This window comes from Berghia stephanieae, chromosome 3 (assembly GCF_034508935.2).
Source record: "Berghia stephanieae isolate SIO BIC M18660-M18661 chromosome 3, UCSD_Bste_1.3, whole genome shotgun sequence".
Taxonomy (NCBI): domain Eukaryota; kingdom Metazoa; phylum Mollusca; class Gastropoda; order Nudibranchia; family Aeolidiidae; genus Berghia; species Berghia stephanieae.
In genome coordinates, this window is record NC_088362.1 from 94,905,149 (window position 1) to 94,932,939 (window position 27,791).

The 27,791-nt window shown below is 36.8% G+C and overlaps 2 protein-coding genes and 1 long non-coding RNA gene across 12 annotated transcripts; 2 read left to right on the forward strand and 1 right to left on the reverse strand.

The window, feature by feature from the left end:
- Window positions 1-27,765, forward strand: LOC144968888 (uncharacterized). Of its 7 annotated transcripts, none has more exons than XR_013644683.1 (4): window positions 1-208; window positions 19,196-19,237; window positions 21,169-21,953; window positions 27,510-27,765. It is a non-coding gene; the product is annotated as an uncharacterized LOC144968888 (long non-coding RNA). The 7 variants fall into 7 exon arrangements; XR_013644685.1 differs by having other exon boundaries at window positions 21,169-21,920; XR_013644686.1 differs by having other exon boundaries at window positions 21,169-21,328.
- LOC144968886 (uncharacterized) lies at window positions 4,803-27,507 on the reverse strand. Of its 4 annotated transcripts, none has more exons than XM_078907708.1 (7): window positions 27,401-27,507; window positions 22,106-22,187; window positions 21,465-21,548; window positions 19,129-19,227; window positions 13,051-13,109; window positions 8,596-8,817; window positions 4,803-7,161 (listed from the first exon to the last, which is right to left on the reverse strand). In XM_078907708.1, exons 1-7 carry the CDS (start codon window positions 27,419-27,421, stop codon window positions 7,135-7,137), a joined length of 594 nt encoding a protein of 197 aa, XP_078763834.1. In that variant the 5' UTR covers window positions 27,422-27,507; the 3' UTR covers window positions 4,803-7,134. The 4 variants fall into 4 exon arrangements, with proteins under 4 accessions (XP_078763834.1, XP_078763836.1, XP_078763837.1 ...); XM_078907710.1 differs by lacking the exon at window positions 27,401-27,507 and adding an exon at window positions 25,853-26,150 and having other exon boundaries at window positions 6,768-7,161; XM_078907711.1 differs by lacking the exon at window positions 27,401-27,507 and adding an exon at window positions 23,873-24,862 and having other exon boundaries at window positions 6,768-7,161.
- Window positions 13,408-18,280, forward strand: LOC144968887 (uncharacterized). Its single transcript, XM_078907712.1, has 2 exons — window positions 13,408-13,544; window positions 14,220-18,280. Exon 2 carries the CDS (start codon window positions 14,457-14,459, stop codon window positions 15,054-15,056), a length of 600 nt encoding a protein of 199 aa, XP_078763838.1. The 5' UTR covers window positions 13,408-13,544; window positions 14,220-14,456; the 3' UTR covers window positions 15,057-18,280.
- Window positions 27,766-27,791: the final 26 nt, after the last annotated feature.

The window sequence follows — 27,791 nt, forward strand, 5'->3', positions numbered from 1 at the left end:
ACAATTCTTGGCTTTGAGGCAGACCACAGTAACAGACTTTTTAAAGTCGGATTAACCAGTAGATTTTTGACAAATTAGAACATGGAATTTGTGACACACCTTCAAATGTGCTCGGACAAACATAGTTACACTGTAGTTGTTAATCCAATAACGTTAATGAAACAGACCTCTCTCTGATCAGTGTTTTTGTTTTTATACCGCCAATTGGGTGAGTACTTATCACATGATTTTCTTGATCGTATTATAAATTTTTAGGTTTACATAGTTTTCTGTGTTGGGTCAATTGATCAAGCTGTAGAACAATGGATATTTTACTAAGATACATACCATCGATAGTGAAATCTGTGTAGTTCTCTATATTTACCAATCACTGTCATTGTTTACATTATAAGGCATGGTTATGTTCCCTTCCACTAGGTGTCTATAAAGTGAATCATCATAAATTTCAAAATTGTTCCTTTTAAGGCCACCAAATCATCATGATTAACTTCCATTGTTAATATCTCGCATTTTCTCATTTCCCCCCTTTCATTTTATTAAATGACTGATATATCGACATCATGTCTTCATTTTACTGCAGTCCCGACGATGTTGACATATCTGTCCTCAACTGTATATCACTTCAGTTGGGAATCATTGTGTCTGAGTATGAAAATGTACAATGATAATTATATATAAAACCCTTTTAATTTTTTCTGTTTATTAGTTCTTGTATACTGCTTAAACAAATGAAATAGGGTTTTGAAATAAAGACTAAAACTCCCATGAAAACAAATCAAGCCAATCTAATCGAATAGGTTTCGATGAGCAAAGCATATCCGTCCGTTACACAAGCCTCCAGCAAAGGCATGATTTTACCAACGGAATGTGTTTATGTTATTATTAGATCAATATTACAATTAATAATGATAGCTATCTTTCATGATAAAGATTGTCAGGTTATTACTTTTCAATGTTTCTTTTAAAACTCGCCTCACATAGAGTATATTTATATTGAAATTACACAGCATATCATTTCATAATTTTTGTTTTGTTTTGGTAAATGTGAGTAAGTTTAAAAAAAAAAAAAATACTGGATATCCCGAAAGAAAAGGAATGTCAGAAAACGGAGATGATGTCTAATGATCAAGAGACTAAATGTATGTAGACTCTAATTGTTTTGGGGTTTTTTCATCTACCGACTGATCCCCAACACCAAAGTGGGAAATCCTAATGTGAGGTATAAATTGTCAGTCCCAGCTTGTCTTTTGTTTTGGTTTTGTTCTTTTAAATCCAATAAGAAATATTGGTGTCATAGAGAGAGGGAGAGAGAGAGAGAGAGAGAGAGAGAGAGAGAGAGAGAGAGAGAGAGAGAGAGAGAGAGAGAGAGAGAGAGCTGCTAACCAGCCACACCTGTACGAAGCGAGTGAGGGTTTTAGAGCTAATGGCGTCCCTATACGAAGCGAGTGAAGGTTTTAGAGCTAATGGCGTCCCCATTGTGTGATATTATCGCACCGCTGCTCAGAAGATATAAATAGACATGATTGCTATACTTTTATTGTTTTAAAGAGTTTACAGATCATCAAAAATCCGCCATCCGCAGGCCATTTTTTCCCCCGCCACGCGATGATAAAATTCCGCCAATTTGGCAGCAGCTTCTTATGGTTCACACTATTATGTTATGACGATCGACCCAATCAGCAAAGTCCGGTCCGCATTCGTGCACCGTCGCGAACCCGCCTGGTAGCATCGTCACAACACACCTTTCGACTAGATGCTCTGCCGTCTCGGGTTCTTGCCCACAGCGTGGACATATTGGACAGGAAGTTAGACCCCACCGATGTAACGCACTTGCCGTTAGGCAGCTCCTCGACCGAAGCCGATTCGCAGCTACCCAGTGTCTCCTCTTACTGGTATCAAAGCCTGGCAACTTCTCACCAAGCTTAGAGGAGTGTAGGTCCCCGCCCCCACGAGGGATTGAATTCGTCCAAACCGACTTCCATCTCGTATGTGCAGCTCTGTCCGTAGTCAGGGATTCTGCGTACAAGGGTTGCCGGGACTTATTTCGGCTCGAAACGGGGGCACGGTCCATTATGCGCATGAGAGGGGTATCCCCATTCCCTCTCTCTTTGATCTTACTCAGCCAGTTTCCCGTAATGGTCTCCCTCCGGACATCGGGGGGCTGGATCGCTGCCATTATCGGGCCCCATTCTCTAGGGGTTGTTGCTAGCGTTCCCGACACTATGTGCATCGACTTGCGAAGTTTTACATCCACCTTCTCAACGTTTCTGCTTCTACCCCACACTGGAGCGCAAAACTCCGCGGTGGAATAGCATAGTGCCAGGGCGGACGTTCTCAGGAGCGCTTGGCTAGCGCCCCAAGTCGATCCCGCCAGCTTCCTCAGAAGACTGTTGCCAATTTGGCGAATCATGAGGCTGAAATGGATTCAGCGCATGATGTGAATTTGGGGGTTATCAACGCCGAATCGTCAGGCCTTTAAAAAGAAATCGCCGTGTATACAATTGTAAATAGGTGAATAACGTTTAGCAACCATTTTTATTCTGAGACAATATACTGGCATGCCGGGGTTTTTTTTGCATCGCTTACGAGCGCGTTGCGGCCACACAAAAAATAATAACGCAAAAAAAAAAAAAAAAATCCCGCAAAATCTGTAGCTTTTTGCAAATTTTGGAGATTTTATAAGTGTAGGCGTATGGGAGTTTCTTCCGTCAGATGTGCAGGCCTATGGGAGTAGCTTCCGTCAGATGTGCAGGCCTATTCATTGGTTTTGGAAGAGGTTTTTTTTTCTTCTCCACAGTAACTAGGGAAATAATTGCACAGCATTTTTCCACAGAAACCTCATTAACAAAAAAAGAGCTCCATGACCACTATAGACTGTTTCCAACAGCTATACTGTGGGCTAATGGATTGCTTATTTTCTGATCAGCCCAAAAAGAGGCGGAGCCCTCGTGTTATTTCAATAATAAAACAAATCGAAGTTAAGTACGAATTGCTCTGCCGTACTGAGGTTCAAATGTTCTATCAGTTCAGTCGGGGATGGAAATTGGCAGCCTCAAATTTGATGTTCTCTATAACTAAATCAAGCGTATTAGATTGGCCTGGTGCTGGTCTGAAAGAAGAGCGAGGTTGATATTTGGAGAAGGGGTGAAAGTTGTTACTGTCAGTGTTGGTTGTCTTATCGTCTTCGTCAGTATTATTCTTTACTCTTGAAATATAGTTGGAGTCTTAGTCTGCGTGTATACGGATGAATATCGTGTTCTCTCTGTATGTGGTCTGCACGAGGGTTGAGTGGGATGGATTTGAGACCCTGCTAAGGGCATCCCGCTCAGAGGTGGTAAGGGGGATGACAGGGGGTATGCAGACCACCTGTCTATGGGATATATTGTCCTGGTCATTGTTGTCATCAACGTCAGTAGATGTGTGGACAGTAGAAATGGAGGAAGAGAGTTGGTGTTGTGTGTCCACAAGTGTGGTTTGGGACATTTTAAGGTGACGGAACTTGTGACTTTTATTGTTGGCAAGCTGGTTGAAACATTCCCTATTCAAAAGATGGATAAATAAGCGGATGGCCTTATAAAGGGCAATGTTAATAACACAGATTTCCTTGAGTTTATTGGTGAGGTTGTTGATCTCAAATAAACGTTGTCTGATCCAGGGCCAGGACAAAATTTAAGTCATCTCATTTCAAACCAAAGACAGAAAGAGATTCAAAAACACATATAGGGGGATGGAAGACACAGCAAGCGACCTCCCTGCCTGCTGTGGAAGACAAAACACCCACCCAGTCCCTCAGTTCACAGAAGGTAGGAGGGGAATGGGATCTGTCCTCGGAAGGATAAATAATTATTCATGTGTCATTCCTAGGAACATTTCAGAGGCGTGTCAATGTTGTTCCTAAGACTAAGAAATTAAGTGCTGATTGTACTTTCCATCTTTGTGAACATCTATATATTGTTCACAAAAAGTTTGGCTCCGTAGACAAAATGTGGATTATGTATGTATGTATGTATGTATGTATGTATGTATGTATGTATGTATGTATGTATGTATGTATGTATGTATGTATGTATGTATGTATGTATGTATGTATGTATGTATGTGTATGTATGTATGTATGTATGTATGTATGTATGTATGTATGTATGTATGTATGTATGTATGTATGTATGTATGTATGTACGCTCTTTAAGATCCAACTCTCAATCACGATTATGCGTTCCTAAAAAAGACCTATGCTGATCTTACATTTATTCATGCTGCTCCCGCTGTCTGGAATTCTTTACCATTCAGTGTTAGGACAAGGGTTGTCGATTCCCAGTCATCTTTTAAAAAGAAATTAAAATCTCATCTTATGAGAAGTTCACTAGATTAAATAAAATATCATTTTGATAAGATATACATTTGTTACATCAAAATTCTCATGACATAATATTATAATCTCCCTTCATGCGCCATTATTGTTAAATGTCCTGATATGATTTTATTCAATAATTTATGTTAACATATATTTTTCGTCTCTGTATGCATATGCCTGTTTTGGTGAATGTGTGTGTCTTTGTGAGGATGTGTGTGTGTGTGTGTGTGTGTGTGCACGCTTGTATAAATGGGTGTGTACAAAAAAGTTTTTAATGATGTTTTACAATTTTGTGTGCTTAGAGCTGTTTTGTCAATGGAATTGGGCGCTATACAAATAAACTTTATTATTATTATTATTAATAATTGTAAACAGTGGAAAAGTTGATGGTGATTGGTCCAGTGGGTTCGGAGCCTTAGTGTTACCAAACAATCCAATTTGCAAGATGTATAATTAGATATGTATAAGTAAACTTTATTCATTGCAAAAATTGGACTTACAAGTACAAGCATGGAAGTCATGAATGAATAGATAATAGTAAAAAATATTAATTTAAATTTTTTACATAAATATATAAAACGATGGAAGAATAAATGTGGTATGAATAAATACAATAAATGAATAGTATATGGATATTGCAAGTAGAATGATAAACTAAAACATAATCCTCCTTTAAATAAATATTTATCAATAATGATTATATATGTAAAAAGGTCTATAAATATGGAAGTAATTCTTTAAAATACTACGATTTTTGAAAGACTGTCAAGGTATACGTTGTGTTTTGAATTATAAACCTTAATAAATATATCTATATGAGCATCTCCATGGAGCATTTTCACAAATTCAACAAGTTTACGCACTTTTTACCTCAGCATCACTTATTGGCACTTATCCAATCCATTTCTATTTCATGCTGTGCGAGCTGTCTGTCAGACGTCTTTTTTTCTTAATTCCAATTCTCACAATATCCATTAAGTCTTTAAAACTAAGTACTCTTTCACATCTGAGTCAAGTGTGGTAATGTAAATGTATCTTGATTTTCTAATCATAACTTGATGTAACAAATTGCGGCCCCCTTCGCCTTTTTCTTTGTAATATTTACATAAAATCCAGAGCTGTCAACCCTAGCCCATGTCAAAGTGTACAATGGAGAGGCCAAATGAGTAAGAGTTTGAAAAAACGTGTACAATCCTACAAAAAGGATCATTAATGCTAGATCTGATGATGGGCAATTAGACCAGACTAGCAATATTTTAAATGATATTTAAATAAATGAATAAACTTACTCTTTACAAACTATAGATTGTTCGAAGATGATGTCACTCAGGCCTTTGTTATTGTTTTTTGCCATCCGCGTTTATGAGTACTTCTCACTAAACTGTATTGACCAGACTATAAGCGATCACGGTTACACACAGTTTTGTGTGTTGGTCCGTTTTACTTCCGGATGGCAATGTTGTGAACTTCTTAGCCAAGTGCATACTATCTATATAAATAGTATCCACTTCCAGAATCCATTTATAAATCTGACATGACCCAGCCCGAAATCATTATATTGAATTCCCCATATGACCGTCTAGGTCAACAGATTAAAGTGTTGAAGTACACTAGAAGAGTGCATGATTGTGAAAAAATGCTTAAATTTAAATTGTAACAATTTAAGAATCCCTACAATTCTCACCAAAATACGTACATTGAGCAAAAATGCGTAAGAATAAGCATTTTGACGTGAGGTTGGCACCACTGAAAATACAGTACAAAATCAAGGTCTGAAATGATACACACATGCATCAAATTATGGCACACCTTCATACTCATACCTGTACATAGGATAGGATAAGATATATATATATATATATATATATATACATACAAACATACACCACACACACACACACACACACACACACTAAATCATTATTTCAGTATATTATTTCCACTTCTTACAAGAAACATAATTATTTACAAATAAACTTCACTGTAAAAAAACAAAGCCTATTATATGATAAGACAACAACGATTAAACTGATATGGCAACATGACTTCAAACGATATGCTGTATTGTAATGGTACGATAACATCAACACCACAACCTACAGGGAAAACCTGTTATACAAAAACACCTGGGACTCAGTTAGAACGTATATTATTTTAATGCTATTACAAATACTTATAGTATTAATTTAAAACAAATTTTGCTCATCATCTGTAGGGCATAAGTAAAGTCTTTTGGTTGATTGACCTTTCATACGTCACATTAGTGACCTGTCGTCTCAATACGTTATTATGCCGGAGTGATTTAGATAATGAAAATTGAATTTCTAGTTTTAAAATATGAGACTGATGTTTAGATAAAAGTTTTAACAGAATTAATATAAGAAACAATTTGAGCTGATTGGACTTAACATTTGATTATCAGTTGAACAAACAGATTATTACTGTTTTATTATTTATTACTATTACTACTAAAAGCATTAAAAACATTTTGTCACTGTTACACACATGGCAATAAGACCATGCTCTGTAGTCCTGATTACTTCCACTTTATCTCACCCGAGCTCTTATCACTCAAAATAAAACATTCCCTATTTGGACGAAAAAGTTTACCTGTAAAAGACAAAAAAATTGAATGATAAAATGTTGATATGTCATGCTACCTTGTGAACATGATCACAATAGACTGGACACATTTGTAACACTTGTCAAAATGGATAGTGAGAGAGGTGACTTGTGACATGGTAGACCATAGTTCGTGTCTCCGAATACATCTCTTCATTTTAATCTAACGATGGATGGGAATCTGACTGGAAAATATAGAGAAAGAAAATCATGTTTAAAATCTTTAGGAATCTAAAATCAATGCAATAAGACACAACCATATGTGACTCACCACCTCAAAGTGGTATTATGTCGGGATGAACTAGATGCTGGATATAGAGTTTAAAGACTCAAATATGAAACTGGGCTTAATATCTATTCGTCATGGTGGAGAATAAATACAACTTCGTGCATTACAAAAGACTCGAAGTTTGTATTTGGTAAAATTTTAATTCAAAATTCACTGTTCCCGGTACGATTCATTCCAACATAATACCGTTTTGAGACAATGGGTCTCATATGTCATAAAATTGATAAGTTTAAAAAAAGAGAAGGGAGCTCAAAAACTAACAAAAAATAAAATGAAAATACATTAAATTCAACAGTAAGATTAAATTTCTTGAACTCACTCAACCTTAACGCTCTGTCTAGATTTGTAAGACATTTCAAACATTGAAATCAAATACTCTCAGTTGCTCAATCTAAAAGAAGATATGCATTTGAATAGTTTTATTCAACAATCACTATTGATTAAAAAGAAAAAGTTGTAGCTTTTATAGAGCAAACATCTAATTCTTCACAGAAACATGTAAAAAGTAACCGCTGCCAAATTTATCATGTTTAATCAAATTCCCAACATGACACACTTTCTAAAATTAGATTTCATTCATCAACCTTTGAACAAAATAAAGAAAGTATATTTTGTTTGTAAAGAAAAATGGTTCACCATTCTTTAGATCTATAGTCTATGAAGAATGACTTGTTAGATTATTTCAATGGAAAAGTCCATAGCGATAAAATTGGAGTCAGAAGCAAATAGAGATTTGTGTACATCATACATAGCAAGATAGTTGGCATTAGGATTGAGTGAGTTAAAACCATAATTCATTCAATAACAACAGGCTTCTGGTAAATGACTTAATCTAGATTTCAGACAGTCAACTATCATTATTATTATTATTGTGAGAAAGTAGTCTACCCGTTGAGCTACAAGCACTTCAGAAACAAACGTTATAGTCCTCGGGGAGAGAGAGAGAGGGGGGGGGGAAGGGAGAGAGAGAGAGAGAGAGAGAGAGAGAGAGAGAGAGAGAGAGAGAGAGAGAGAGAGAGAGAGAGAGAGAGAGAGAGAGAGAGAGAGAGAGAGAGAGAGAGAGAGAGAGAGAGAGAGAGAGAGAGAGAGAGAGATTTTATATTGTATTCTAGACCGTAAAACTGGCTTCTTTTAGCTAGAGATAACAGACCCATCAATCCTATCACTGTTGGATTGACAGGGGGAGTGGAGAGGGTGTAAACAACTTGACCCATATTAAAAATTAATAATCTGTACAGAGTTAATGGGACACACACCACCTTTTAAATGAATAATTTGAATTGAAAAAGGAAAAAAACAACAAGACACTTGAAAAGAGGGAGGAACTAACTTCATTTTTCAGTTTAATTGTCTTGAAATCGGTGTCCAATTTCCGTTCTCCTATATATCTCAAGGTCAGGATGCGAATAGAACTTCCAAGATAGCCCAGACCCTTCACTGACACCAAAACAGCTGCTAGAACTTTGTTGACGTCATCCAGACCTGTGTCCTTCACCGCATTGTCCATCAAATCTCTAAATTGGGGCCAGAATACCTCAGGGCTTCCACCTGCCTGCGGGTTGGAGGGTGAAAAGGAGGGAGGGGGGGGGGGTACCAATGTTTACAATCTAAACTGAAAGCAGGGCACGTTTTCATGAACGAGGATTTAGTAATTTACTATTTAGTAATTTAAGCCCAAGCGAAGTAAGTGTCTAAAAAAATCGGATTTCATGAACGCTTTCTAGTCTCAGACTAGAGACAGCTCACATGAAATCCGATTTGTTCAAGTCATTGACTAAAGTCACAGAGAGAGTCAGAGACTAAGCGCTTGTCCGCGTTCATGAAAACGGCCCCTGATATCTAATTATATATAATATATATATAATATATATATATATATATATATATATATATATATATAATATATATGTACACACAATGCAACACACATTCATCGAACTACACAGGATGACCAGCAAAGTGAATCAAATCCATGTTTGACGAATACGTGAACACGGCTCTAAGACAAGGGACTCAAACTGTGATGCAGCCTACTGTACAATAATATTATGATCTCCAGGCATCCAGGCCTCGTAGATTGATGACGTCACCCATTCCTGTTTTGGTGGCAAAATTGTAACTGCTGATTCACTCGCTTGGACAAAAGACAACAACAACAACAAAAATAAGAAGAAACGAAACAAAACAAATACACACACACACACACTAAGAGGGGGAAGGCGCTCGTCTTCGTTGAGAGACCATAGCAATCCGGTGCTTGTCAACAGCGCTACAGATTCTGAACAGCACTCACAACTTTAACACAGTGACTGAAAAATATGCATTTGCACGTTGTTGTCAGTTGTCGCAATGCACATCCTTCATCATTAAGTCAAAATATTGTGATAAATACTCACAATCTGTGGATTCGATTGCCTCGAGTGACACGCAAGTACATTTAAGATACAGTGTAGATATTTATGCCCACAGACTACCTATGGTTATGCCCACAGACTACCTATGGTTATGCCCATAGACTACCTATGGTTATGCCCATAGACTACCTATGGTTATGCCCATAGACTACCAATGGTTATGCCCATAGACTACCTATGGTTATGCCCACAGACTACCTATGGTTATGCCCACAGACTACCTATGGTTATGTCCACAGACTACCTATGATTATGCCCATAGACTACCTATGGTTATGCCCATAGACTACCTATGGTTATGTCCACAGACTACCTATGGTTATGCCCACAGACTACCTATGGTTATGCCCACAGACTACCTATGGTTATGCCTGAGACTGAACAAGAAATGTTTTCCCAGTTCAAAGCGGCGATCACTAAGTGAAAATCTTGCTTTATATTTTTTGTCAGTATCAGGTTACACATTCACAAAGGCGAGAGCACAACACAACTTGCTCACCGCGTAGCCTTCTGTAACTTAGAGCCTGACACGGGGACTTGTATTCTGACCTAATTTTTAGGTTAGTGCAGAGCCCAGCAAGGAAAAAACTGATCCCAATGGTTGAACTATTGATTACGTCTCACGATTTATTTTCAAGATTTAATTTTACTTATATAGACAGTATGCGCTTGGCTAAGAAGCTCATAACATTGCCATCCGGAAGTATAACGGACCAACACACAAAACTGTGTGTATCCATGAAGGTTTATAGTCAGGTTAATACAGTTCAGTGAGCATTACTCATAAACGCAGATGGAAAAAAACAATAACAAAGACCTGAGTGACGTCATCTTCTTCGAACTATCTATATTTGTGGATTGGCCTTGCATTTTGACATAACCCCTCTCTCTCTCTCCCTATCTATCTCTCTCTCTATCTCTAGATCTCTCTCTCTCTCTCTCTCTCTTCGTGGACAGTGTATGTGTGTGTGTGTGTGTGTGTGTGTGTGTGTGTGTGTGTGTGTGTGTGTCAAGGTTGTCTCGATTTTGTTCGTGGAAACAGTGAAATTGTTCGTGAATGCTGTGAAAAATGTCCTAACACAATGGACATTATTTTGGAATTCTGCCCTTGTTCGTTGAACCTGAGAAGATAGCGATTGCACTCGTCAAGTTATACCAACGATCACGTGATCAAATTTGGTTCTAAACAAAGAAAATCTGTACTTTTTATTCTTCATGCTGGCTAGAACTTTTCATATGTCTTATGATCAGAATGTGTAAAAGTCAAAACATGATCAGATTTATAATGGTTTTTTTTTTCCTCTGGATAAGCTTTTATGCTCGTAGGAGAAATATTTCATAAGGGCGTCCGCCATTGTTCCGATAGTTTAGAGCCAGTTACATGTCCGACGAACGTACGTTGCACTTTATATATATTAGACATACATAGTATATGTCTCGCGCCATGGTGTGCTAATGGTTGAATGTTGTGTTACACACACGCACACACACACACACACACACACACACACACGCAGACACACAAACGAACTCCTTGTAACAGATCAATAAAGTAAATAATAATAAAGTTCTCTTTATTCGTCTTCAATCGGAAAATTGTCTTATTCCAAGGGAGGACTAGAATAACCCAGGTATATAAAGTGTAAGCCGCAGAACGGCGCCACAAACTGAGCTACAGAGAGGTGGCTTAATGAAGGCCAAATATCTTTCAGGAACAAAGCAAAAACACTCCCCCCCCCCCCCCCTCCCCCATCAAATGTCATGGCAATGTGTGGTTTCCTCGAACGTTTTTGCATGTCCCGAGGATTTTGAGGAAACTGTGCTGGAGTGTATGATTAAAGCACTCAAGAAAAAGTAAGACAGGGGGAATTTATTCAAAAAGGTAATAATAGATGTAGATTCCAAGTGCACACCATCAGTGTACTTAGTTTGAGATCACCTAAATGTCTCATCCTGATAAAAGCACACATCACCACTAAGTGGAACACGTTCAAATGTTTACAAATCATATAGTATGTAAAATAAAAAATAATACTTTCGGTGCATAACAGAGAGATGCTTTACAAGACAAAAAATATCATCTCCCAAAACTCGTAACTATACATTTGACTGTTGCCCTCCCAGCCAGAGCCAGGACGAAACCAAGTAATCTCATTCCAAGACAAAGAAAGGAAAGCATATTGGAAAACAGATATAGGGGGGTCATCGTGTACAGGGCTCGATGAGGGGGGTTGAAGTCAGAGAAAGTGACTCCCCTAAACCCCCTCTCCCCTTTAATTATTTTCTTCCATTTATGGCACTTCTAGGTGAGGGGAAAGGGGGAGTCCAAGAGTGTCAAGAGTATAACCAAGGTAGACCAGTGTTTGTAAATCGTAAAATAGTCCCCGGTGTTTACAAACACGTTCATCATTACCCCCTCCCAAATAGACCTACATATAATCAAAAATGGCGAATCAATCACTAGGCAAGGTGGTGGGGACAATCAGGATCCACTGTATTTATACACGCCTTCTTTTGAACCACAAAATTTTTTCTCTCATTAATACGCAATAATTTATCAAGAAAGAAAGGAGAAAAAAAAGGAAAGAAAGAAAGAAAATAAAAAATAAATGAAAAAGTGTGAGTTTCTTCGGGCCTTGAGATTTAGGGATTGGGACGGTGAGAGAAAAGAGTTTTGTAGTGAACAAAAATTCAACTTTAAAAAAAATATATATATAAATCTTCATTAGGTTAAAAACTTTGGATGGTGTCCTTTTACTGTAAATATGAATGCTTTCAGGAGCAACTAGGAATGAAGAAAACAGAAATCTGTTCCCAAGGAAAAAGTGATTTGGAATTTAAAATATTTGATTATTTAGATAATCTGGGTTCAAATTCCATTCAAAAGTTGAACAGAAGGAATTCAATGTTAAAGAAAACACTATTTTATTTTTGGACTACCTCATACCTCCTGTTCTCTCAATGTGCAGCTATGCTTGTATCTATAATGTTTAAAATGGAGATGATTTACAGGTGAATAAATCGTCTCCCACAAGAACAAATAAATGTAGATGATTTATTTCAACTGGAAGGGAACAAAAGATTTATCGGGGAAGACGAATCAGTAAAGTGTCTGACTCAAACTCAAAGACAGAAAGTGGCTTGTTATTATTTTCACCCATCAATTTGTGACAAGACGATATATAGTATATATTATAGTATTACTGTCTGGACCAATGACATATTAATTACCACATTATTTTATCACATCCAGATGTTGCTCTGTTGCTTTCAAACATTTGATATAAAGACCATTAATCATGTCACATACTAGTAGACCAAAGAGCTGAATGTTTTCATAAAAAATATGAACTTTAAATAAAACAACTTACTTGCTGTATTTGGTTATCTAAAAGTTTCTTCACATCATCCTTCAAAGTTCTGCTTTTGACTGTCAATGATAAATAAGAGTTGAAAGAAAAACCAACGACGAGATTAAGGGACTATGAATTAATATTTCACAGTAAAATATTTCCATCATTGTCTAAATAATACTGAGCTGGGCTTAAAATGGCGGTTCAGATGAACTGAAATCGTCAATTTCGGTTTGAACAATAGAAATATTTGACACAGATACACCCAGTTGATTTCCATTCATATGTGAAAGGTCCCTCGCTGCCTGCTCATTGGGCGTGACGGCAATCGACTAGTATCCCTATTCATCTTCAGTCTTTAAACTATCGCACATTTTATAGCATGTCTATCTTTCAAACGACTGCAAATAATGAAATGTATATATTATACAGTTGTATGCGTATTTTTGTGCCCTACACACTGACGTATTTTTTGGATAAGTAAAAACAAGGACTGTCCTGAAAAATGGGAGGTAAGCAATGCTGTTTATTTTTGATAAATTAATCATAATTTGAATTAACTCATTAACTACATAAAAACAAATGGTTCTAATAAAAATCTGAAATTGCATTTATTTAGATTAGAACCTCTTCTTTTGCCTCAACTGTTTTGTGGAGGAAAAGCAATAAACAAAGGCTGTGGATTTTTGAAAAGAAAGCCTATGCTTTTTTCATAATGGATTTCAGGATAATGTCAGGAAATGCCAGGAGTTGTGCTTCAAATTAATACATATATGTAGATATTAATAGCAAATGCTATATACCCTATATTGGCTAATGGACTTCTTCCATAATGTATTCTCCTAACTGGTCAATTTAACCAAGATTTCATTACCTCCAATACAAGTTTTCTGTTGTGAGTCATTTTATCACAAACAATATCACAAATCCGTTATCGAAGATGACTAGCAATTCCTTACCTGAATTTAGAAATGAATGAATGTATTTTAGGTGTCTTACCATAAGTTAAAATTCTGTAGCCAGATGTTTCAATCTTTGTCATAAGTCTTAGATATTGAAAATGACTAGATATTGTGGCTGTCATGAATTGTTTTTCATCCAATGAACACAGTTCATAAATTATTTTGTATTAATGCTCTGCCTTATATGGCATGTCAAAATGTTTTGTTTTTCTCCCTTTTTTACAGACCACACACTGGACTTTCATTTGGCTATTATCAATGAATTGTGTAGGATATGTGGATTGAGATGTCGGAAAGAACCAGATAAAAAAATACCATCCAAGGTGGCAAATAATGTGAACAATATTTAAATGGCACATGGCATTTGTGTTATAAATGACAAAAAAGACACATTCGATGAATATTAGTAAACCTTGTCATTCCTGAATATCTTACATAAGGAAAAATGGCCTTTCAGAATTTATGATTGAGGAGAAAAAACAAATATTCCAGGTCAGTGAACGAACATGGACAAAAGTCATTGAAAATTTATATGTTGATGAATGTTCTGTTTGTAGTCATAATAAACATTTAAAAAATATTGGATTATTTTCGTGGAAGACTGAACGTAATTCTGCTGTCCTCAATAAAAGACTGGCTGCTAAACTTGACCAAAGTACATCACAACTCATTGCAGGATCATCTCTCTTACCACAGACTCCTATAGAATCATCACTAAAGACCCAAACATCACAACCCATTACCCAACTATCGCCATCCCTACGGACCACTACAGATTTACCACTTCAAACTGAAATCTACACAGGAGTAACATCACAACCACAAACCTTTACACAACTATCGTCATCCCCATCGACCACTACAGGACCATTCCTGCCACTGGAAATCATTATAGAACCATCACCACAACAATTTAACACTGCACAGTCACTGTCATCAAAAAATAACAACAGAATGTCACTATCATGGCAGACTTTAACCCTCAAACATCTCAGTACTTCTTGGACAATGACGCCACTAGCCTACCGACCCCCAAACATCTCAGTACTTCTCGGACAATGATGCCACTAGCCTGCCGACCCCCAAACATCCCAGTACTTCTTGGACAATGACACCACTAGCCTACCGACCCCCAAACATCCCAGTACTTCTCGGACAATGACACCACTAGCCTACCGACCCCCAAACATCCCAGTACTTCTTGGACAATGACGCCACTAGCCTACCGACCCCCAAACATCTCAGTACTTCTTGGACAATGATGCCACTAGCCTACCGACCCCCAAACATCCCAGTACTTCTCGGACAATGACACCACTAGCCTACCGACCCCCAAACATCCCAGTACTTCTTGGACAATGACGCCACTAGCCTACCGACCCCCAAACATCCCAGTACTTCTCGGACAATGATGCCACTAGCCTACCGACCCCCAAACATCCCAGTACTTCTTGGACAACGACACCACTAGCCTACCGAACCCCAAACATCCCAGTACTTCTCGGACAATGACACCACTAGCCTACCGACCCCCAAACATCCCAGTACTTCTCAGACAATGACACCACTAGCCTACCGACCCCCAAACATCCCAGTACTTCTCGGACAATGACACCACTAGCCTACCGACCCCCAAACATCTCAGTACTTCTCGGACAATGATGCCACTAGCCTACCGACCCCCAAACATCCCAGTACTTCTCGGACAATGACACCACTAGCCTACCGACCCCCAAACATCCCAGTACTTCTCGGACAATGACACCACTAACCTACCGACCCCCAAACATCCCAGTACTTCTTGGACAATGACGCCACTAGCCTACCGACCCCCAAACATCCCAGTACTTCTCGGACAATGACGCCACTAGCCTACTAGAGAATATTTCATTTATGTCTTTTTGTTAGGAAACCATCATGCCCCCCCCCTTCCAGAAGAAGCAGCTGGAAATTATGGTGCCTCAAATCTTGTTAATACTAGAAATAGAAACGAAACTGGTGGATGGTCACGTGGCAGTTCAAGTCAGATAGGTTCTTTTCTTACTTTTCTTAACTCCAATTTCTTTTTGAATTCAGAACATGCCCAAACACCATCACCCATAAAGCTAGATAAAGCAGTGCAAAAGATTTTAAATAAATCACTTAATGATAACCTCAGTTTTGTTGAAGGTAAACTTTTTACTAATTTGTTAAGACGTAAACTGTATCAATCAAATGATAAAAGAACAATTAGAGCCAAAACCAGGGGTCTTCCTATTGTCATGACAAAAATAGTAGGTGTGTGTAAGAAAACAGGCAAGGCTAGATCACCAATAAAAAGACAGAGGGCTAGAATGTTACAGAGGGCTAGAATGTTAAAGAACATACGTAGAACACTAGCTGGAGTTGAATCTGAAGATGAAAATGCCCAATGCTCTGCTGAATTAAAATTGTTAAACGAGTCAAAACGTGATAAGATATTGAAAAATGCTGGACATGACTTGAAGGCAATACAGAAAACAAAAACAGACATAAAGGAAATTGGGTGTACGATTTAGAAATGAACAAAGTGAAAGGGAGGAATTGAAGCAATATAGTCCAGAATTAGAAGTTGTTGTCGGATCTTTCCCAGTTACTGTTGTCAAAATTTGTAAATGATTTATTAGACAGATATTTCTTATCAAACTCACTAACATGACACAATGGTCAATTTCCTGAAGATGACATGTGGTTGAAAGTAGGGGGTGATTATGGGCGCAAAAATCTTTCAAACTTGCTCTACAAATTTTGAATGTAAATAGTCCAAATTCTATCCACAATATATTTCCAGTTTTAATTGCAAATGCGAAAGATACAACACCAAATCTTGTTGCTATCCTTGAAAAATATAAGAAACAATCATGTATGCTGCAAGAACTTAAATGGCATGAAAAAACAGTTAAACTTTTTCTCTTTGGAGATCATGAATTTCTTTCAAAAAGTTATGGACATCAGAGGGCAAAATCTTCTCATCCTTGTCTGTGATGTTTAGTAAAGAAAGATGATTTACAAAATAATTTAGACGAAGTTAGGCACAGGGACTTAGAAGGAATTAAAGAAGACTTTGAAAATTTAAAAATTATGGGGAAAGAAAATCTAAGTATATCGAAAGATTTTAATAAGATAGTCAGACAACAACTAATAAATATTCAATTAGACATTGTTGCACCGCCTTATCTCCGTATTTTGCTTGGTATTGTTAAAAAACATCATAATATTTCAGAGCATGAATGTCATGGTTAGCTGAAGATTACATAAAAAGCTTCAAAAAATGTATGACAGGCTTAGTAAAATTTAATAGATTTGTTCAAAGTACACTGTATACAAAATATAGAAAATGAACAATTTGCTGTGGAAGGACGATTATCGTTTACAAAATTAGATGGAAATCTAAAAGAAATCCAAAGATTACAAAATAAACTTGAAATATTAGATGATAAGAAAAAACAAAACAAAGAGAGTTTAACAGGTCTTGTCTGTTCTGATCTCAATCGTATTTTGAACTTGTACAACAAAACATGACAGGCGTATCATTCAAATAGTTTTGTAGGAAATCATTGGAATAATTATTTAAAATAATGGCATTAAAAATTAGAAGTATTGTTATTGTAAATGTATTGTAATATAACTGAATTAGCTCGAAAGACCTTTATTTGGCAGTTTGTTTGTCTGATGAAAATAAAAGTACTGAAATGTTTGTTGATTAATATTATCCTTTGTAATAACCATTCTGTTTTGCTAAATTCATACAATACAAAAACAGGGATAGTCTCTGTTTTCATTGACTCTACAATAGTATAGAATACAGAATGTGTTTTCTCTGATATGATGATAGTGGGTATTCAATTGATGCACAATGTCTCTGGTGTGAATCTGTTTTTCTAAAAGAGCAGCAGGATTAGTGAATACAATAGACGTAATCCCCCCATTTCCTCCCTTTTTACCAGTAAATGTGATCACACGGATGAGTGAACACGATTAGGCTCTTTTGATTTTTCTTGTACCTTGACTTTTTCATCACTTCAAATTTCATGTCAAAAATGTGTAGATGCTAATTTAAATTGTCTCTCATATATTTATTATTCACTTTACCCCTAAGACAATTAATGTTTTGTATAGAAAAATAAATGTGTGAAATGTTTGCAATTTCAGAATTTTAATCAAATACTTCATTTTCAAGATATAGTGCCATAAATGTTTGTGTTTTTAAAAAATGATTGTTGCCTTTAAATGTATAGATACAAAATAAATATTTATATGACATGAAAGTGCATTTGTTTAGCTTTTTACTGATATAATATATATTGTATTTATCTAATATTAAATGCCCCTTTGAGGCGATAAAGTAAAGAGCATACTTTTACTAAATTCATATTTTTCTGCTCACTGAAGTGTATTATTTGTAACCTGACACCAAGGGGATTAGTCAGGATTAGTCCATCCAGCAACCGAAATTACAACTCCTGACCACCGTGAGGGTCAATTCCAAGGGAAAGACTGGAATAACCCAAAATTGAGCTAGGACGAGTTGACTTGCTCAAGGCCACACAACGCAGTGTTACCCCTTGACAATTATGGTAAAATAAAAAAATATCCCTATTCGTATTTGATTTATATATATATATATGTGCCCAGGGCCTCCAACCAGGGGGATAAGTTGCGCAATATAAATGCGCATTATTCTTATTATTAATAAAATTATTAAAAATATTAATTAAATTGGAATTGATATTGAGTTTAATTTGGTGAACCCTATATCCGCCTCCTATTTATATAAGTCGTCACTTGAGTGAAATTGGAATTGATATTGAGTTTAATTTGGTGAACTATCAGAGTAAGGATGACAATATCTTCATCACTTTAAAACGTTGATAACAAAATCTGAACTGTGGAGGATAAAAACCTACATTTGACAAAACAATTAATTCTTTAAAAATTGTGTAAATATGCTAATTTAATCTGTAAAAGGGGTGGGTTGGTCAGAAACTCAACATTTAATTTCTAACATCCAGCCTGTTGCATAAATACTGCATCGGGAAGACAAGTTGTAAAAGGTTGCTCAAATGCATCTATATTTACTTTACAGTCACCAAATTTAAAGTAATCCATGACTCACCTCGCTCATACTTTCTGTTGAATTCATCTCCACTGTGTTTTAAATCTTGTCCAACCTTTTTCCTCAGAAACTCCGCATCTGATTCAGATTGTTTCATTCCTTAATGATGGTAATAATAATAATAATAATAATAATAATAATAATAATAATAATAATAATAATAATAATAATAATAATAAGAAGAAGAAGAAGAAGAAGAAGAAGAAGAAGAAGAAGAAGAAGAAGAAGAAGAAGAAGAAGAAGAAGAAGAAGAAGAAGAAGGTGATGATGTTATGATGATGATAATAGTCAGTGATGAGGTTTTGTTTTTGTTTTTAAGGATTCTACGGCGCTTGCAATACATTTAGGTTATATCAGTGCCAGTAAAAAGGAAGAAAATTGGATAGTAAAAAATTATTCTAGATGTACAATTAAAAGTAAAAGGACTTGAGGAAAAAGTAAGACAAAGGGGAATGGTACACATAGGGAACAGATGTAGATTCCAAGAGCACAATATCAGTGTACTTAGTTAGAGATCACCTATATTAGTCTGACCCAGACACCAGCAGAAGATCCCACTAAGAGAAATACACTCAAATGTTTACAAATCACACATTAAAATTAAAATAACAGTACAGAACAGAGAGATGATTTATAAGCAAAAAATATAATCTCCCAAAGCTATAACCATACATTCAACTGTTTCCCTACCAGCCAAGAACTCCGACCATGGTCAGGACAAAACTAAGTAATCTCATTCCAAGACAAAGACAGAAAGCAATTGGAAAAGAGATACAGGGGGATAGAAGACACAAAGTACTTCCCACCCACTATGGGAATAATCAGTGATGACAATTTGTCAAAAAGGAGGATAATGTATCGCTCCATCTGTCAAACTCAAACATAATCATAACATAAAATATCAGTTTTTGTTACAACTTCTAGTGTACAGCCACTCTTAATATAGTAGATAGTTAAATGAAGTTGAGCCTCCATTATTATTGTAACAGATTAATGTCATCTCTTATAACCAGATGACGTTTATAAAGTTATGAAGATTGGTAGAAGAATGATCGAGAGAGATAAATGGATAAGGGAAATATAGAAAAGGAGAAACAGAAAGATAGAGGGACCTAGAAGAGTGTAATAGGGGGAGAGTGAAAAAGAAAGAGGAAAAGATTGAGAGAGAAAGAGAGAGAGAGAGAGAGAGAGAGAGAGAGAGAGAGAGAGAGAGAGAGAGAGAGAGAGAGAGAGAGAGAGAGAGAGAGAGAGAGAGAGAGAGAGAGAGTAGCTTAATAGATGTGTTTTTTTTTTTTTAATTTGGGGGAAGTTATAATAATCTTTTTAAACGGACCTATAACTTTACTACCACTCTTGACCTGCTTACAAATAAAAACTAGATTCATTTACCCCCTCCCCCACCCCTTTCCTTTTCGACCATCAAATGCATCGTCTCAATTTTAACATCTGGCACCAGTTTGTCTAGACTGATGCCATAAAAATGGGAATGTCACCAAAATTCATGCAACTGCGCACAGGTGTCAAAATATGACACAAGACATAATGGTGATTTTTGCACGGATCCACCACTAGACCTGAGCTTTTATCAGAGGAAAATGTTTGACATAGCAAAATCAGTGGAAAATTTCAGAGAAAATCCCCAAACCCGGAATTCAGCGGATCCAAGGAAGATTATCATCACTGAATAATAGTAAAAATAAGTCGTAGCGTTGTCAATGAGAGGTCAGTTATAGCACTGGGCTCAATACCCATCTCTGGCCAATAATAAAAACAATTAAAACTGTTAATATTCTAATGTTTTTTTTGTTGTTGTTTGCTTGGATGGTTTGGAGCCCAAAACCTTCGTGGGAAATATTTTGTTCTTATTTGAAGCTGTTATAATAATTTTTGTTCATTTTACTTCGGTAGCTTGGGAATCTCAATGCAAAACCATGCATTGTGTATGAATATATGTAAAATATAGAGTGAATAGAAATATTAATGTGAAGAAAAGAAATATGCATAATAAAAACAACTTGTTTTTATTTTTATTTTACACAGATTTATACAAAAAGCAAGTTCTGTCTTGTAAGGAAAAGTATGTGTAAATACATCCATGACGGTCGTGAAGATCAACGAACCCAGTTAAACAACAGAGGAAAAATTTGATATTGAGATGCCAAAAGCGGGCTGTGACCCCAGGTTCTGGATAATAGTAATGGTGCAATATTTATTTATCCATTAAAGCAAGATCTAATGTTGGTGACGACAGTTTTGATGATGATGAAGATGATGATAATAATGACATTAGACGATGACTGTGATGGTTTCTGTTTTAAATAAATACACTCACTAACCCATATCAATACATCCTGTGGTCTCTCCATCATGATCGTCGTCATCAACTTTGCTATGAGAGAGTTCATCTGTATTTACACCATCTGGAAAATTAAGACAAAATAAAATAAATCTTTGTTATAATTTCTACACAGAAATAATAAACAAAATAATGGAAAAGATCAAGGAATAAATTGTTCACAACCTTCTGATGGATTTTTTGGGAAAATGGCTCAAACACTAGAATTGTTATTGTTAATGTTATTAAAAATTCGTAAAGTCACTTAAAATATAAGCCTGCATGCAAAATATCACAGTAGCATTTCGTAACTTTGGAGGAATTTACGATATACCTTTCGCACGGTACTTGGAATGGACTACAGTAGTGATGATTATGATTAGTGATGGTGATGTTTAATAGTGACAATAAACAAGCCAACTACCAATGGAGCATCTAAAATACACTAAGAGAAGGGGTAAAACAAGACTGATCATTGATATAATATATGGTACAGTCAATGCAGAAAATTACACCTATTTATTTTTTAGTTATAGAAATATCATTTGGGTTCATAGAGTTTGGGAAAAGGTTTATCTACTGTATACTAAAAATATTCAGTTACAAATTTCCAAAAACCAGCAAGAAGTGTTTCATGCATACCTAAATCGGGGTCATCTAACAAGAAAAGATCCACTAGGTATTCCACACTCTGAGCAACATTAGCCATTTTCAATATTTTATGCTGAAATGTGTAAAAATAAGCATGTCCATTTAAACGGCATATAATAGTAAAAATAGAATGGTGAAATAATGAAATAAATATAAATAGATTCATATCATTCCACAAGCAGGTCATATCTTGCCAATTTTCATGAGGTACATGTTACCTGTTAGGCATCCTTTTTTTCTTTTTTTACTAAATTCCACCACTGCTTACTTCCAAGTACACAGTAAAAACCCGAGGACACTACACCGGGGCTATTGTTTTGTGATTATCGTCACACACTTCAATATTGACCAGATTGAACATTGAGCATTGATAGCCAAATAAAAAGAAGAAGATGGCATTGGCTGGGTCATGTGGCCAGAATGGAAAAGGGGTCACTTCCCAAGACAGCCTTGTACTCGACAGCAGATGGGAAGAGAAAGCGGGGAAGACCCAAAGAAACCTGGAGAAGGACCATGGAGAAAGAATTAAAGGAAGCAGGCCTGTCCTGGAATACAGCCACCGCAAAAGCAGCCGATCGCAAAAAATGGAGATGTCTGGTGGATGCCCTATGTGCCTCAAGGCCCGAAGAGGATTAAGTAAGTAAGTAAGAGTCAACATCATTAGATAGTGATAAAAGATGAGACACCAAACAGCTGAGCCACTGGTGACACAAAATCAAATCAACCAAAAATACAGCTTCAATCACTAACGTATAAAATAGCCTGTTTAAAACTATAAGCACGGTCCTTGGTATTAAGCAGAGAGCAAAATCATGCTTATAAGTGGATTCAGATTTATTTTACCATATTCTATGTTCAATATTCATATTACAGTAAAACAACTTTTTCTTCTTAGTTTCCAAATGTATACATGATAGTATGCACCAGTGTGCAGCCTTAAAACTGCTATTGGTCCATTAAAAAGTCATTTTCAAAGCTTTTTGTCTTTTAAAATTAATTTTTAAGGGTAAGATCATTTCTTTTCTCCGCATTATGCAACAATATTATGCCATTGGTGTGGAATGAAGGGTAGGAATGAGTGTTTCCATTTAATAAGATGGAGGTTGACTTTTTTAAAAATCAAGATGAATTGAAAGTAATATATTTCATTAGTTGTAAATTGACGAATTATTGTATTTTCAAATCTATAACATTTTGAATCAGTGTCTTTATTTTCATTGAAATCTTAAGTTTTCACATTTCTACATATTAATATCTGTATTTAAGCGATGCCTTCAAAGGTAAACAAGAAATGGGCATGTGGAAAATGGAATTGGAGTAAATTGAAGTGCTAGTGCTATGAATGGAAGGATTTGGTTCAGAACCACAAAAGAATTCATTCCTTTAAATGTTCTGCTATTTTTTATCAAAAATGCTCCAATTTATGTTTGGAGACATTCAATGCCATCAAATTATTCAAGTCTTGCCATTGGACCTGCAAATGATGTTTACATTCCAATTCAACAGACAATGTATTTTTGGCGTTGTCTACATATTTGTATACAACAGAGAGTGAAAACGAATTTGAATGCCTTTTCATCAAACTGATGGAAGCTCTTATGACTCTTACTTCAAGAGTAAAAAAGCTGGAAGTGTGTAGGACCTCAATGGCTGGAAGCCATGAATAATCCCAGCAGAGTGGAGGAATTGGTGGAAAGAACAGATGATGAAACTTATAAATTGACCAACAGTCTCTATAAAGTAAACATAGAAGATTACCTCACATTTAACAAGGACAAAAGAACAAGAGGCCACTGTTATAAACTTGCCAAACAAAATTGCCGTTTAAACATCCGAAAAATTTCTTTAGTCAGCGAATTGTTGAGACATGGAATAGCCTGCCTGAAAAAATAGTTACAGCGCCAAGCATAAACAGCTTTAAAAGCCAAATTGACAGTTTCCTGCAGGATCTAAAATACAGCATCGATTTCCCATTGAAGCCAGCCTTTTGACCTCCACAAGTTGGAGACCGATTCAAAGACCATCAACGGGCCACCGGCCCTCTACGATGAACTCAGACTCATGAGTGCATGGATAACGAGTTGAAAAACTCATTTTCTAAACTACAAAAAGAGTTGAGTGATAGATGCAAGTCGACATGGAAGAAGAGAGAGATTGACAGGAAATATAATTGGGTTTTATTATTACGGTCAACCTACCCAAGTCAAACAAGGAGTCAAATGATTACAGACACAAAGAGGATGTTATAAAACTAAATATTTGTCATAAAAGACAAGTGATTTGAGAGAAGGTGCCATTGGAAAGGTATATCAAATTGGCAAGCACAATGATAAGTGTCATTTATTTGCGCTTTCTTCTCTCACCAACCAAACACCCATAATATATCACTGCCTTGACAATTGGTGGGGGTGTTTGAGGCATATCAGGGGCAAAGGAGTAATTCCGCTTGACCGTCACTAGCCCATCCCAGTTGTCGAGCCGATATGCGGACGCCATGAATGGCCCACCCAGATATGTGATAAAACAGAGATCTAACCCTGTGCCCGAATGGCTTCGGCCATCCTGGTCTACACACTGCCTGCTGCAGCATGATGATTACATCCAGAAAACATTCTCAATGGCAAAGTGGTCGACCGCCTAGCCAGCCAAATACTACCGCATTCGTGTCACCGAATTGCCACTTGGTTTGCTTTGATTCGCATAGAAAATGAAACAAGTTGAATTGACATTTAAGAGAGACCGTCTCTACTACACTAACAGTTTGAATATGGAGACGGAGAATGAAAAAATTAAGTTACAACTACAGAGTTAATTGGAATAACAAAACGACCTAAGTCATGAGTCTTCTTTTAAGACATAAATATGTTTCTTTTAAAAGTTTGTATACAGATTGTAACAGATCAACTCGGTTTGTGTGACAATCTAATCATTGTAATTGTAACCGTAATGTACTGTACTGTAAATTATATGAGTATGAGAAAAGTAGGATTGAAATTTATATTTTTGGTTGCTATCTATCTAGTATCTAGATCTGGAAATATTAATATTCGCAGTGGCTATTTTTACAGTCCCGTAAAGATGGTTCTCGGGGCTATTTTTACAGTCCCGTAAAGATGGTTCTCGGGGCTATTTTTACAGTCCCGTAAAGATGTTTCGGGGCTATTTTACAGTCCCGTAAAGATGGTTCTCGGGGCTATTTTTACAGTCCCGTAGCGATTTTTACGGCACTATCATTTTTATGACATATAATTTGTGTTTTTGCATAAGTTATGTTTACAGTACAGAACAGCCCGTTTTCTATCATCAGTGGGCAGGTTAGGTTGTATGTCTTGATTTTTTTTCTGTCAAACAGACATAATATAGATCTAGTAGTAGTTTATTAAACACTGAAAGTGTTTAGTTCCTGCTTGAAGTAGACACCCTCAAGATATAATACTTTACAGGTTTGGCTTTTGTTGATACTTTACCAGTATTAACCAGCCAGGAAGGACTAACGGTTTATACAATTTTAAAAGACGTAACATTCAGGGTGTAGTCTTCTCATGTGAGAGTGGGTTCGAATCCCCTTTCAGAAAAGAGGCCGTTCACAAACCAATTGGACACATTTTGACCATTTTATAACCCCCCCCCCCCCCCCTCCCATGTGGATAGTAAAAATGCACATTGCGAAACACCCCATATTGTTCTCTTGAATAATAATTTTTAAAAAGAAAGTAAATAATGATGATGATTCTCTACCATGGGCGGTCATGATCCAAAAGAATAGAGGTGCCCAAGACTGATCCTCATTAGGGCGCCGAGGTGAAGAGGGCATTTTACTTTGGTCCCACCATCGCATTGCTCCGACTCCTTTACCGATTGACCCAGTGTTTGTTCCGACCAGACAAGAGTGGTCGCTGTATTGCTCCTCCCTTCCCAGTTAGGAGGTTGTTTTATTGTTCTCCGCCAAAGCGGTGCTCACCTTGTGGTCAGACTCCTCTGCCTTGGCATTGAGGTACTACTAGGGAAAGAGATAGATTGAGAAAAAGAGAAAGGAAAAAGAGAGAGAGAGAGAGAGAGAGAGAGAGAGAGAGAGAGAGAGAGAGAGAGAGGAAGGAGAGAGAAAGAGAGGAGAGTGGGGGGGGGGGGGGAGAGAGAGAGATAGAGACAGAAAGAGATTGGGAACGAATGAAAGAAAGAGAGGGGAGAGAGAGAGAGAGAGAGAGAGAGAGAGAGAGAGAGAGAGAGAGAGAGAGAGAGAAGAAAGAGAGATAGGGAAAGAAAGATGGGGAAAGAAAGAGAGGGATAGAGAAAGAATGAAAGAAAGAAAGAGGGAGAGAGAAACAAAGAAAAAGAAAGAAAGAGGAGAAGAGAGAAGAAGAGAGAAGGAGAAAGAGAGAGGAGAGAGAGAGAGAGAGAGAGAGAGAGAGAGATAAAGAAAGGGATTGGGAAGGAATGAAAGAAAGAGAGAAGGAGAGAGAAAAAGAGAGAAGGAGAGAGAAAAAGAGAGAAGGAGAGAGAAAAAGAGAGAAGGAGAGAGAAAAAGAGAGATATAGAAAGAACGGGATAGAGAAAGAATGAAATAAAGTGTGTGTGTGTGTGTGTGTGTGTGTGTGTGTGTGAGAGAGAGAGAGAGAGAGAGAGAGAGAGAGAGAGAGAGAGAGAAACAAAAAAAAGAAATAAATAAAGAAAGGGATAGAGAAAGAATGAAAGAAAGAGTGAGAGAGAGGGGGGGAGAAAGAAAGAAAGAGGGACAGAGATAGAAAAAAGAGAATGTAAAAAAAAAAGAGAGAAGAGAGAGAAAGAGAAAGAAAGAAAGACATAGAGAAAGAATAAAAGAAAAAGGGAGAGAGAGAGAGAGAGAGAGAGAGAGAGAGAGAGAGAGAGAGAGAGAGAGAGAGTGTGTGTGTGTGAGAGAGAGAGAGGGAGAGAGAGAGAGAGAGAGAGAGAGAGAGAGAGAGAGAGAGAGAGAGAGAGAGAGAGACTGCTAACTCGCCGCACCTGAACGAAGTAAGTGAGTTTTAGAGCTAAATTAGCGTCTACTCAGCCTATCTGTTACTATTTATAAATCTATTACCGCAAGCCGTAAAAATAGCCACGAGAACCATCTTTACGGGACTGTAAAAATAGCCCCGAGAACCATCTTTACGGGACTGTAAAAATAGCCCCGAGAACCATCTGGGACTGTAAAAATAGCCACTGCGATTAATATTTCAGGTACAGAAATAATATTTAGCCTTGGAACACTTTAAACGGAAGAAAATAATAGAATAAAATCAAAAAGTGAGTATGGTAGATCTAAAATACCTTGCTCAAACATCCAGTCATTGCATCCCCCTCCTACCTATGTGAATTCCCCTACTTTCTATTTATTTGTTTGTATCACATTATCCGACTGTATCCTTACTATTTTTAGATCACCAGAAAAAGAAAGCGGAAGTCATCTGGCGGAAAGGTGACGAGTGACGAGCAGAGGTGATGACATGCCCTTACAGAGAGAACGTCATTATTCCGGTGAAGTGTCTCATGCCGCTTTCAAGATAGCCCATCGCCATTTTAAATTCTCCAGAACGACAAATTGTGCAGCAGACGAATACAACACGCTATTTCAACTAACAATATTATACATTTCTAAACTATCATCATCATAAATAAATAAATCATATAAATTAGCAATAGTGTTTTAATAATATTATAT

Excerpts from the sequence above, each read along its gene's own strand:
- LOC144968887 (XM_078907712.1), top strand. The coding sequence starts at position 14,457 with ATGATTGAGGAGAAAAAACAAATATTCCAGGTCAGTGAACGAACATGG.
- LOC144968886 (XM_078907707.1), bottom strand. The coding sequence starts at position 22,301 with ATGACCTGCTTGTGGAATGATATGAATCTATTTATATTTATTTCATTA. Across the intron at positions 21,549-22,105 it reads GTTAGATGACCCCGATTTAG|ATGGTGTAAATACAGATGAA; the intron begins GTATGCATGAAA and ends TTAATTTTCCAG. Across the intron at positions 13,110-19,128 it reads CAACAGAAAGTATGAGCGAG|TCAAAAGCAGAACTTTGAAG; the intron begins GTGAGTCATGGA and ends TATCATTGACAG.